At 43.2% G+C, this 13,216-nt stretch overlaps 1 protein-coding gene across 1 annotated transcript; it reads right to left on the reverse strand.

Moving 5' to 3' along the window:
- Positions 1-233: 233 nt before the first annotated feature.
- RSL24D1 (ribosomal L24 domain containing 1) lies at positions 234-12,637 on the reverse strand. The gene is made up of 6 exons (XM_077473375.1): positions 12,475-12,637; positions 9,755-9,868; positions 5,245-5,317; positions 3,744-3,807; positions 3,571-3,656; positions 234-459 (listed from the first exon to the last, which is right to left on the reverse strand). Exons 1-6 carry the CDS (start codon positions 12,553-12,555, stop codon positions 386-388), a joined length of 492 nt encoding a protein of 163 aa, XP_077329501.1. The 5' UTR covers positions 12,556-12,637; the 3' UTR covers positions 234-385.
- Positions 12,638-13,216: the final 579 nt, after the last annotated feature.

Raw genomic sequence — 13,216 nt, forward strand, 5'->3', positions numbered from 1 at the left:
TGCGCTCCGCGGCCACCTCAAAGATGTGTGAACCTGCTCCATTGAGAGACGGTCACAATCTCCTGTCAAGCGAACAGATACGAGGAAACCCTCATCCAAGTCACACTAGTGTCCCAGTCTTAAATTCTACTATATACAGATATTATGAAGGAATACAATATATCTGCTCCAAGTCCTTGACGGGTTCAGGCCCTTTGCACACTTTATATGTATTCACCACATAGAAATGAAAATATGAGCCCAGAGTAAATAAAAATTTATTTTGCAGACCAAACACACACAGTCTTGCTTCATAAATGCAGTTTGGACTGTTCTGAAATGCTGTACAAGTGCCAAATAGAAGCACACTGCAGTGACAATATAAATATAAGGTTTATATCCACGTCTATGATGATTCCGCCATATCCACATCCTCCTGTAATTTCTGAACCATTTTGTCTTCCAATTTTTTGGCTTTTCCTAAAATGACAAAGAATGTTCAATTACATCACCTGCTAGAAGTGGAAGGCCTCCAATGCTCTACAGTCGTACATGCTGCAACCACCCATGTATCCAGCAACAATAATCAGGTCGCAAACCTTACACATTATGTTTTGTTCATAAACCAACCTAATCTCTTAATATATACCTCCATTTGGTTAAAGCCATGATCTTCCATTTGCATTAATAAACAGGCGTAATCACTGAGAGCGAAGGACAATATGTCTGTTATTCTGAAATTCTCCTGGTTTTAAAGGGGTGTTCCAGCGGAAAAAAATAAAAAAAAAATAAAAAAAAATCTGATCCGGAAGTGGGATAGGGTACCTGTCAAAAACCAGGTACTCGCCTCCCCCCAAAGTGCTAAATGTGGCAGTGGAGGGAGGGTGCAAACAAGCAGAGCTTCGCCTTTAGCTCTCACACAGTGCATGCCTAGACTTTCCTTCCACAGCTGAAAAATAAAGAAACATTTCTAATAGGATGCTAACTTTCTAAAGAGTGTAGAAAGCTGAAGACCGCAGATAAGATATACATGTAAAACTTATGTACGGAGATTTGTTTCATCTCTGTATCATTTGAGGCTGTTCATTGCACTGGGTATAGGAGTGGGGTTACATCCACTTCAAACATAGATAGCAACAGCTAGGAATTCCACTTGAACGTGGAACTTTAGTCATAAAAATAAGTAACGCTAGATCACTTCAAGCCGGCCCTTTTTCACAGGTATAGCTACAGTATCTCACAAAAGTGAGTACACCCCCCACATTTTTGTAAATATTTTATTCGATCTTTTCATGTGACAACACTGAAGAAATTACACTTTGCTACAATGTAAAGTAGTGAGTGTACAGCTTGTATAACAGTGTAAATTTGCTGTCCCCTCAAAAAAAAAAAAAAAAAAAAAATTTTTATATATATATATATATATATATATATATATATATATATATATATATATATATATATATATATATATATATATATATATATATATATATATATATATATATATATACACAGCCATTAATGTCTAAACCGCTGGCAAGTGAAAATGTCCAAACTGGGCCCAAAGTGTCAATATTTTGTGTGGCCACCATTATTTTCCAGCACTGCCTTAACCCTCTTGGGCATGGAGTGCACCAGGTTGCCACTGCAGTCCTCTTTCACTCCTCCATGACAACATCAAGGAGCTGGTGGATGTTAGAGACCTTGCGCTCCTCCACCTTCCGTTTGAGGATGTCCCACAGATGCTCAACAGGATTTAGGTCTGGAGGCATGCTTGGCCAGTCCATCATCTTTACCCTCAGCTTCTTTAGCAAGGCAGTGGTCATCTTGGAGGTGTGTTTTTTGGTCGTTATGTTGGAATACTGCCATGTAGCCCAGTCTCCAAAGAGGGGACCATGCTCTGCTTCAGTATGTCACAGTACATGTTAGCATCCATGGTTCCTTAAATGAACTGTAGCTCCCCAGTGCCGGCAGCACTCATGCAGCCCCAGACCATGACACTCCCACCACCATGCTTGACTGTAGGCAAGACACACTTGTCTTTGTACTCCTCACCTGGTTACCGCCACACACAATTGACACCATCTGAACCAAATAAGTTTATCTTGGTCTCATCAGACCACAGGACATGGTTCCAGTAATCCATGTGTTTAGTCTGCTTGTCTTCAGAAAACTGTTTGCGGGCTTTTTGCATCATCTTTACAAGAGGCTTCTTTCTGGGACGATAGCCAAACAGACCAATTTGAGGCAGTGTGCGGCTCATGGCCGGATCACTGACAGGCCGATCCCCCACCCCTTCAACCTCTGCACCAATGCTGGCAGCACTTGTACATTTATTTCCCAAAGACAACCTCTGGATATGACGCTGAGCATGTGCACTCAACTTCTATGGTCGACCATGGCGGGGCCTGTTCTGAGTGGAATCTGTTCTGTTAAACTGCTGTATGGTCTTGGCAACCATGCTGCAGCCCAGTTTCAAGGTCTTGGCAATCTTCTTATAGCCTAGGCCATCTTTATGTAGAGCAACAATTCTTTCCAGATCCTCAGAGTTCTTTGCCATGTTGACCTTCCAGTGACCATGAGAGAGCGAGAGCAATGACACCAAATTTAACACACCTTCTCCCCATTCACACCTCAGACTTTGTAACACGAACGAGTCACATGACAGCGGTGAGGGAAAATGGCTAATTGGGCCCAATTTGGACATTTTCACTTTTGTTGCCAGCGGTTTAGACATTATTGGCTGTGTGTTGTTATTTTGAGGGGACAGCAAATTTACACTGTTATACAAGCTGTACACTCACTACTTAACAGTGAAGAAATGACATTTTGCTACAATGTAGTCACATGAAAGAGATATAAAGATATTTACAAAAATGTGAGGGGGGTGTACTCACTTGTGAGACACTGTATGTAAAGCATAAAAATAAGTGTCTATACTGTTTAAATTCCAGTAATAGTCTCATCCTGCTCTGCACATGCTCGGTTTTCTACAGCTCTATTTTTCAACATGCCCAAAAATGAATGCTGCTTAGGGGCTCAGAGAGTCAGCACAGTGAAAGAGGAACAAGGATGGGAGGCAATTTACAGCACACACTCATGTTCATTGCTAAAAAAAAATAAAAGTTTTTTTATAAAATTGTTATGCATTCGTACAGCGTGTTAAACTAATTGTTCATCACAGGGCTGAATCATTCTTAAAGGATAAGTAAAAACTAAATATTTTCTGTTGCAGGAGCCTGTAAAGCAGGTCTCCTGCAGATCTGTCAGTATATCGGCTTGCTCGTTCCAGGAAGCTAATAAATTGTAGCCCATTGAAAACAACAAGCCAACAGATGCAAAGCCTGCTTGACCTTGTAGTTTTCCACTCACAGGAGACTGAATGAGCAACGTGGCTGGGAGAAGCCCTGCTCAGCCAGGGTTTTTTATTTTTTATTTATTTTTTTAATTGTGACAGCTAGCGGGGATCTGTCAAATCGGGGAGTGGGGCCAGTCTATTCGTAACATGTTAAGGTGGACTTATCCTTTCATACAAAAAAAAAAAAAAAAAAAAAAAAAAAAAAAAGCCAAAAACAGATGCTAACTTACCAGCATGAGGAGCCCGGATAAGATGTATGTTTTGTTTGACTTCTTTGATGTCCTGGGCTTTCTCTAATTCTTTGCCCTTTTTCAACCTAAAAACAAAACAAAAAGGAAATGTAAGAAAATATGTGCTATGAAATGCATTCATATAGCTCAAAAGATAGTGGACCAAACCTCACCTGTTCATGATAAACTGTGCTTGCCGCTTCCGCTTGATCTCTTCTACCCTCTTCATTGCATCAACTACAAAAAATATGTAACAGTCCTTAAACATAGTGCAAAAACATAACCCAAAGACAAAGGTTGAAAATATACACATTTAAAAATTTGATGAATAGAATACCAAGTTCCATTTAAATTATGTTGGGTGTTTGTGCGCGCGCGCACACACACACACACACCCAGATTGTAAGCTCCTTTAGGAGCAGAGATAGGGTCCTTTAACACAGGGCAGACTCCAACTGTGATCGGCTTGCTCAGTTTATGCAGAGCAGACACAGATACAGCTTGCTCTCCTTAATGGGCTTTGGAATGTAAACGTGCATTTACACCTGACTGCCATCCCATCTGATCTGCTGGAAAGAAGGGGAGCGGAACCCCATCCCTCTGCTTTGAGGATCAGATCGGCTTGGATTTAGGTAGGTGTAAATGGCACATATGTCACGCCATAGAGGAGAATGGAGGTTTCCGATTGGGTCTGCCTGAAAAACAAAACTGATCAGAGCGTTTGTGTAAAAGGGGCCATAAGCTATGTAAAGTGATTGGTAAAGAATGTCAACGCTATAGCAATAAAGCAAAGGTTTCTTAAATCTGTTTATCCTGCACAGCAAGATCATCAGCAACATCTACAAACATTTAGGCTGAGTTCACACTGCTGATGCATGCAGCAAGGGTCCAGTGCATCATTATTTTCAGTTTCAGGGACAAATCAGAAACTGAGCCAAAGGCGCACAGGATTATCCATAGAGAGCCGGTCACAATCTCCTGGGGGGGAACCCGCTGCCAATTCGCTTAAGTGTGAACCAAGCCTAAGGGCAAGATTGTCAATAAGACAAGACAAAGACAAGACAGCTTTTTATTGTTAATAGTGGCAGTCCATGTTTTCTGGCTCCCTGAAATTACCTGTTGGGTACATGAATCAACATACTGGCTCATTCACACTATACATAATTGGCACACTACTGGCTCATTCATTCTATGGCTAACTTGTCAATTCCACTTTAGAGCTGTTAAAAGACAGTATAGTTATTTTAAAAAGGAGTACACATTGACGTTATCTTGCAGCGTTTACTTTAAAAATTGTTGATGTGACTTTATGTGTATACACTCGCTCTTATGTGTCCCACTCAGTCTCTGATTTAACTGCCCTCTCTTATATCAAAGACCTCCATTATTTTTACTTTGTTGACCATTTCCTCCTTAGGTTAAGCTACCGCTGGGCCCGAAAGAGCTTCCCTTTATGTCTCCCAAGTAACATGCATCCACTCTCTGGAACTCCACATGCAATAAAGTCAACTAGGGCCATAGGACAGATGGCAAGACTGTAGCTTCAATTGCAGTTATTCTGGGCATCGCAAATATTACCAAAATCATAAATGCAAAGCATTGTCAAGGTAACAAGTATAATTTTAGGGTCTCTTAGCAACGAAAGATATGAAAAAAAAAAAAAAAAAAAATTACCAGTCTTGCTCCACAACTCCCTCTGGTACTTGACAGGTTCGTTTCTTCTTTTTTCAAATTCAAATGCATTATCCTGCAAAGAAACATTTTTAAAGCAACTACTGATAGATCATGTTCTGTATTTATACATTAAATATTACTTTGCTAATTCCAATGTGATTTTTAAAGAAAGCGACTTATGGGAGAAACATGGACACTGCAACAGCTGACCCCTCCTTCTGAAAATCCTGGGTGCCTGGCCTTTATGTAGACCCTCTGGCTTTAACCACTTTAGCTCTGGAAGATTTACCCCCTTCCCGACCAAGCCATTTTTTCTGATATGCAACTGCGTTACGTTAACTGACAAATGCGCGGTTCAACAACATTGTACTCAAAACGCATGTCATTTTTTCACAGACACAAAGCAAGGTATTTGATCACCTCTGCGCTTATTTTTTGCACTATGAAAAAAATAAAAAAAACACCACTAATAATATTAGCAATAGTAGTATTAGTAATAAATACGAAATAATAATTTTCTGCCATAAAACATACAAAAAAATAATTTGATTGGTTTGGGCAAAGGTTATAGCGTCTATGAAACTATGTTTTTTTTTTCCTTTACACTAGTAATAGTGGCGATCAATGACTTATAACGGGACTGCAATATTGCGCCGAACAATCGGACACTGACATTTTGGGAACCAGTGATACTAATACAGTGATCAGGGCTAACAATACGCACTGTCACTGTACTAATGACACATCTAGGGTGATCAAAGGGTCAACTGTGTGCCTGACCAGTGTTTGTGTACAGTGTGGAAGGTGCTTTTACTAAGGAAAGACATGGATCCTAGTCCTTGCTTTCCAGGAACACATGATCCATGCTTTTCCTTCTGACAGAAAGGAAACCTTCCTTGTTTACATAGGCAGAGCGCCGTTCTGGCACTCTGCCTAATGAACAGCGGGTGTTGGAACACATCGAGTCAGTGGTACCCGCAAATCAGCTCCCACTGTGTATAATCACTGCGAGTGCAGGCCGCCGGTGGCCTGTACTAGGTACATGATCTGGAGCAGCAGTGCCACCTTGATGCCGTATAAGTTATACGGGCAGCAAGTGGTTAATATGTTGAGTTACTTACCCAGAAGAATGCTGATTAGGACCTGCGACTTCCTCTGGTTCACATACTATTGAAGCTGATGATTAGCAAAAAGCTTCTAGCATTTTTTAATTTTTTAGAAAAAGAAGTCAGCAACGGCAACTCCAAATTTCCCCCACAACCGTGGCCAAAAGTTTTGAGAAGACACAAATAATTTTCACAAAGTCTGCTGCCTCAGTTTTTATGATGGCAATTTGTATATATTCTAGACTGGAATGTTATGAAGCGTGAGCAGATGAATTGCAGTGTCCCTCTTTGCCATGAAAATGATCTTAATCCCAAAGGAAACAAAAAACAATTTCCACTGCATTTGTGAAGAAGACTTCAGGGCGCCCAAGAAAGTCCAGCAAGCACCAGGACCATCTCCTACAGTAGATTCAGCTGCAGGCTGGGGCACCACTAGTACAGAGCTTGCTCAGGAAGACTTCTGGAGAATGGCATGGTGTCATGAACGGCAGCAAAGAGGCCACTTCTCGCCAGGAAAAACATCAGGGACAGACTGACATTTGGCAAAAGGAACAGGGATTGGACTGCGGTAAAGTAATTTTCTCTGATGAATCCCCTTTCTGATTGTTTGGAGCATCCGAAAAAATATCTTGTGTAGAGAATAAAAGGTGAGCGCTACCCATCAGTCCTGTGTCATGCCAACAGTAAAGCATCCTGACGCTATTCATGTGCGGGGTTGCTTCTCAAGGGAGTGGGCTCACTCACAATTTCACCAAAAAACACAGCCATGTAAGAATGGTACAAAAACATCCCCCCCGAGAGCAACTTCTCCCAACCATCCAAGAACAGTTTGGCGAGGAGCATGATGGAGCACCTTTCCATAAAGGTGATAAGTGACTTGGGGAACAAAACAAAAATTTTGGCTCCTTGACAAGGAAACTCCCAGACCTTAAATCCTATTGAGAACTTGTGGTCAATCCTCAAGGAGGCGGTGAACCCCACAAATTCTGAAAAACTCCAAGCATTGATTGATTATGAAAGAATGGGCTGCAGTCAGGATGTGGCAGACAAACTGATTAATATATACAAGTTGATTAACAGCTTGCCAGGGCGAATTTGCAGAGGTCTAGAAAAGGAAGGGTCACCACTGCAAATATTGACCCTTATATTAAATTTATACAAAAAGCCTTTGACACTTATGAAATGCTTGTAATTATACTTCAGTATTATTAACATCTGGCAAAAAGAGCTAAAAACACTGAAGCATCAGACTTTGTGAAAATGAATATTTGTGTCATTCTCAAAACTTTTAGCCGTGCATGTCTTCAGGAAGAGTGGTGCAGTACCACTGCCACCACCTACACAGAATGTACAACTCCACAAAACAGCTCAAGTGTTATAAAGACCACATTACCAAGGTTCATTACATATGGTATGGCCATACAAGTTTTAAATTGCCAATACCTGGACCAGCCTATGTATTGTACGCCATTTCTTAAAATCTTTACCTGTACCAGTATACTAAGGAATCCACTAAAGAAAACCTGCCAAGACTGCAGATATCACTGCCTCCTACCTATATTCCACCTCAAGGATAAGCTGATGCATGGAAGGCCTAAAGTGGTAGCATGTATCATCTGTCAGTCAACCAGACATCTTGTGCGCCACCGCACTGTAGAACTGGTTTTTCCTTATTTTCACATTAAGAAAAACTTACAATATTCACTTTGACATTTTGTTCTGTTTAAAGTGGTTGTAAACCCTTACAAACCACTTTGACCTATAGGTAAGCCTAGATTAAGGCTTACCTGTAGGTCCAAGAAATATCTCCTAAACCTACACGGTTTAGGAGATATTTACAAAAAGACAGGCACCGCTGTCTAGGCGCACTGCGCAGGCCGCAGATCATTGTGACGGCTCCCGTGCGCATGCGCGACGTCATCGTGGGTCCGGTGAATCACAGCGCTGGAGCAGAGACCTGGAAGTCACTCCGGGATACATGGATGAAGATGTAGATGAAGATGGAGGACCGCTTCGGGGGCTTCGTTCTCAGGAAAGTTATTCATAATGAGATAGTATGCTATGCCAGGGCTCGACAAAACCCGGGCGCCATGTCGCATTTGCGACTAGAATTAGCGAACTGGCGCCTGGGGCAGCACAGCTGGGGGTATGCTGTCTCCGCGGACCCCCCCCGGCGCGATCGCGTCGGGCCGCGCCGCCGGCGGCCGGTAATTTAGCCCCCGGCTTTGAGGCCTTCTACGATCCTATGGTTCCTTCTGGAATCTGGCGCCCTCTTGTGGTGGCCGTTGGAATTACAACCAGCAATGCTAATGGATGCAATGCTAATTTCCCCTGCCTGCCAGCCTATCTTCCTTCCCTTTACTCAGAACCCCTAAAAATTATATATATATTTTATTCTAACACCCTAAAGAATAAAATGGTGGTCGTTGCAATACTGTCTGTCACACCGTATTTGCACAGCGGACTTACAAGCGCACTTTTTTGGGGAAAATGTATTTAATAAAAAAAAAAAAAAAAAAAAACAGTAAAGTTAGCCCAATTTTTTTTAATATTGTGAAAGATAATGTTGCGTCGAGTAAATCGATACCAAACATGTCATGCTTCAAAATTGCGCCCGCTCATGGAATGGCGACAAACTTTTACCCTTTAATATCTCCATGGGCGACATTTAAAAAATTCTACAGGTTGCACTTTTTAAGTTACAGATGAGGTCTGGGGCTAGAATTATTGCTCTCACTCTACCGATCGCAGCGATACCTCACATGTGTGATTTGAACACCGCTTTCATATATGCGTTCGCTTCTGCACGCAAGCTTGGCGGGACAGGGCGCGTTTAAAATATATATTTTTTTATTTTAACTTTTATTTTTTTCACTGTTCTTTAAAAAAAAAATAAAAAATGTGTGTCACTTTTATTCCTATTACAAGGAATGTAAAAATCCCTTGTAATAGAAAAAAGCATGACAGGTCCTCTTGTATATGAGATCTGGGGTCAGAGAGACCTCACATCTCATATTTACACTAAAATGCAATTTAAAAAAAATTTGTCATTTGAAAAAAATAAATAAAATGTCCCTCCTAAGAGCTATGGGCAATGACTTGGAGACAGGTGAGGGGCTGGGGGCTATCTTCCCCTCACTCGTCTCCATGTCAGGCCAGGGACAGGTCCAGATCGCCGTCACGGACCTGGCTCCTAACTTTTTTAGCTGGCTCCTAGATTCCAAGCAAATTTGTCAACCCCTGTGCTATGCTACTAGCTCATTATGCCTTTGCCTTGCAGGTTGCTTTTTTTTTTTTTTTTTTTTTGCCTTTACTTCCTCTTTAAGTTCAACAATAAAACCAGATATATCTTGCCAATTACTCTTTATACACTGATATTTAACTGTGGTTCAGGGATTGCTTACCACCGTCAACTCTTTACCAGCTGCCTTTCTGAAGGCTTTTGTCCATCTGATCTTTCTGGGATTTCTCTTCTTCTTGAAGTTTTTGTGACATTTTGACCGGCAGAATCGAAACGCCTGCAAGGAAAGAAAAGTTGTATTGATGCATTTGATACGAAAACGCCCATCTTTAGGTTTTTGACCAACCCACCCGCCCCTCCACCCACCCGCCCCTCCACCCATTTTTTTTTTTTTTAAAGTGGTTGTATACTCCATTTTTTAACTTTTTACCTACAGGAAAGCCTATAATAAGGCTTACCTGTAGGTAAAAAAAATATCTCCTAAACCTGTACGGTTTAGGAGATATTCCCCTCGGTATGCGCCGCTGACTGCAGCGGCGCATGCGCACAAGGGGATTCTCAGCCTGAAAATGCGGCAGTGGCCGGAATGAAATCTCCCGCGCGCATGCACGGGAGTGACGATATCGCGGCTCCGGCCACTCACAGCGCCAGAGCCACGATACCCGGAAGATACGCCGAGGGAGCATGTCAGATCCCTCGGCGTGGATCGGGCCAGATGTCGGGGCCTCGTTCTAAGGTAAGTATTTCATAATGAGCTAGTATGCGGTGCATACTAGCTCATTATGCCTTTTGCTTTGCAGGTTAAAAAAAAAAAAAAAAAAAAAAAAGTGCGGGTTTACTACCGCTTTAAGTTTAAAATGTACTACTTTTCTTCTTTAAGCTGCAGTGCTGCCCTCCGTGCCACCCTCCAGCCCCAACCCCACTGCCAAGCTGAATGTGTCATGCAACTCCTTTCTGTGAGCCCAGGCCACCAATGGCACACCTCCTGGACTCGTAACCAACAGCCTAGGCTCACAATGTAATGCTGCATAGGAAAGAGCTCAACGTGAGCACTATTCTATGCAGCATTGAAGACCGCTGACCACTAGAGATAGAGAACCAAGTTGGTAAACTTTTTTTTTTTATATATGCAGAGTTGAACTGCCAAGTCCCGCATTCGCAGGACTTGACCATTCAACCGCTTGCCTACTGGGCACTTCCTTTCCAGGGCAGTTTTTAGTGCTGTCGCATTTTAAATGACAATGGGGGGGGGGGGGGGTCATGCAATAATGTACCAATAGGATTTTTTTTTTTTTTTTTTTACAAACCACGAAATTTCTGGTTTTCTAAAGAAAATACATTTGGAATTCAACCCATGTATGGCCGTCCTTAGAATGGCTGCAGCTGCTACTCCAGGCCAGGTTTACACTGAACAACGGAGCAGCTCAAAGCAGGGGTATGGCGAGTCCCTCTTCACCATTTCCGGTCTGATTTCTGCCCTGATTTTGGCTTAATTCAGACCTGAAATGGACCAGAAAACACACAGGACTCCTGTGCAACTCGCACCTGAGTCGCTGCAGAGATGCGAGAGCCGGTCACAATCTCCCGTCATGCAAATTGGATGAGGGGAAACCCACATCCAATTCGCACTAGTGTGAACCCAGCCTTAAAGCAGAAGGTCCACGAAAATGTATTTATTTATTTTTAAGTCAGCAGCTACAAATACTACAGCTGCTGACTTTTAAAATAAGGACACTTACCTGTCCAGGGTGCCCGCGATGTCGCCACTCGTCCCTTGGATGCTGCCGCCATCTTCGGTAAGGGAATAAGGAAATTAAGCCTTGTGGCTTCACTTCCTTGTTCCCTACTACGCGAGACACGCTGCGCAATCCGAGAGTGGTGGGATGGGAAGCGTCGTAGACTCCCATGGGAATCTATGCCCAGAAGTGGGTGAAATACCGGTCTTTGATTAGTATCTGCACCCCCCTCCCCCTGAAAGGTGACAAATGTGACACCGGACGGGGGGGAGAGTTCCGAAAAGCAGAGGTTCAATTTCTGTGTTCCTCCCCTTTAACAAATCCCTCAGAGACTTCCTTTCATTGGGACACACACCCTCCATGCACCAGAACTATATGCTTTTCTTTCCTCAGACACTGACAGTGCTGAGAAAAGGAAATGCCAATAACTGCCATTTGTTTACACGTGATCCGCTGTGATTGGACACATCTGATCACATGTTAAAGAGTCTACATCATCAGCTCTTTACCCCGATTGGTGATGCACTGTATCCGAGGGAAACAGCTCACCACGGATCCCTGCGTTGCGCCCCCCAGTGGCACGCACGGGCAGTGCAATGTGAAGCACAGTAAAGCCCCCCTCCACCTGGTCATCATTCTGCTACAGGCTGGGCAGGAAGGTGTTAATGCCACCAAAAGATAAAAATGACATATAGGGATCGGTGTCGCACGAATGCTAAATTGTCATTCATACTGAATATTTCTCGACTGTAAGCTCTTGGAGCAGGGTTCCCTGGTTCCTCTGGTTATGAATTGTATTTGTACTGTCTGCCCTCATGTTGCTGCACAAACTGTTGGCACTATATAAATCCTGTTTATATAATAATAATAAAGCACTGAAAGTTGAGAATTGTCCTGGGCAGGAATGAGGTGAGAGTGATCTGTATTGAGGTGGTAAAAGGTGAGTATTCCTCTCTATTATATCCTCCCTGCATGGAGGAGGGTGGAGGGGTGATTGGAGGGTCACCGAGATGAGATTGTTGGGCCCTGTGTGGAATAGAGATCACATTGTACACACACAGCAGCTCCCCCTCCCCCACCTATTACCAGCCACATGTGATCACAACACTGGTAGGTGATCTGTTCCTCCGGCCCTGCCCTCGCCTACCTTACAGTCGTTCCTCACAAACATCATGCCGTGTCCCGGGTAGATGGGCGCCGAGCAGAAGTAACACTTCTCGACCCTCATCTCGGCGGCTCAGCCCAAGGCCCCTCCGCTGTGTAGCCGTAGAAAACGTGAAAGGAAGTGACGTCGAGGGAACTTTGTTTTTTTCCAAGATGCCAGAGCGTCTTATATCAACAGCTACACAGGACATTATTCTACAGCGCCACCTGCTGGAATATGATGGCGCTCCACCAAGGGAACAGACCTTCGCTGGAAATAGGAAATATCTGTAGATGGAACCCAGCAAACGCAGAGCGCTTCCAAATGCATTTCCTCGCTGCTGTCTCTTTTGTAGGCTGGTACTCACATTTAAAGCGGTAGTAAACCCGCAAATTTTTTTTTTTTTTTTTTTAAACCTGCAAAGCAAAAGGCATAATGAGCTAGTATGCACCGCATACTAGCTCATTATGAAATATTTACCTTAGAACGAGGCCCCGACATCTGGCCTGATCCACGCCGAGGGAGCTGACATGCTCCCTCGGCGTCTCTTCCGGGTATCGCGGCTCCGGCGCTGTGAGTGGCCGGAGCCGCGATATCGTCACTCCCGCGCATGCGCACGGGAGATTTCCCAAGAACCCCCTTGTGCGCATGCGCCGCTGCAGTCAGCGGCGCATACCGAGGGGAATATCTCCTAAACCGTACAGGTTTAGGAGATATTTTTTTTACCTACAGGTAAGCCTTATTA

The sequence above is a fragment of the Lithobates pipiens genome, unplaced genomic scaffold (assembly GCF_037356315.1).
Source record: "Lithobates pipiens isolate NorthernLeopardFrog02 unplaced genomic scaffold, aLitPip1_a1.2 Scaffold_8, whole genome shotgun sequence".
Classification (NCBI taxonomy): domain Eukaryota; kingdom Metazoa; phylum Chordata; class Amphibia; order Anura; family Ranidae; genus Lithobates; species Lithobates pipiens.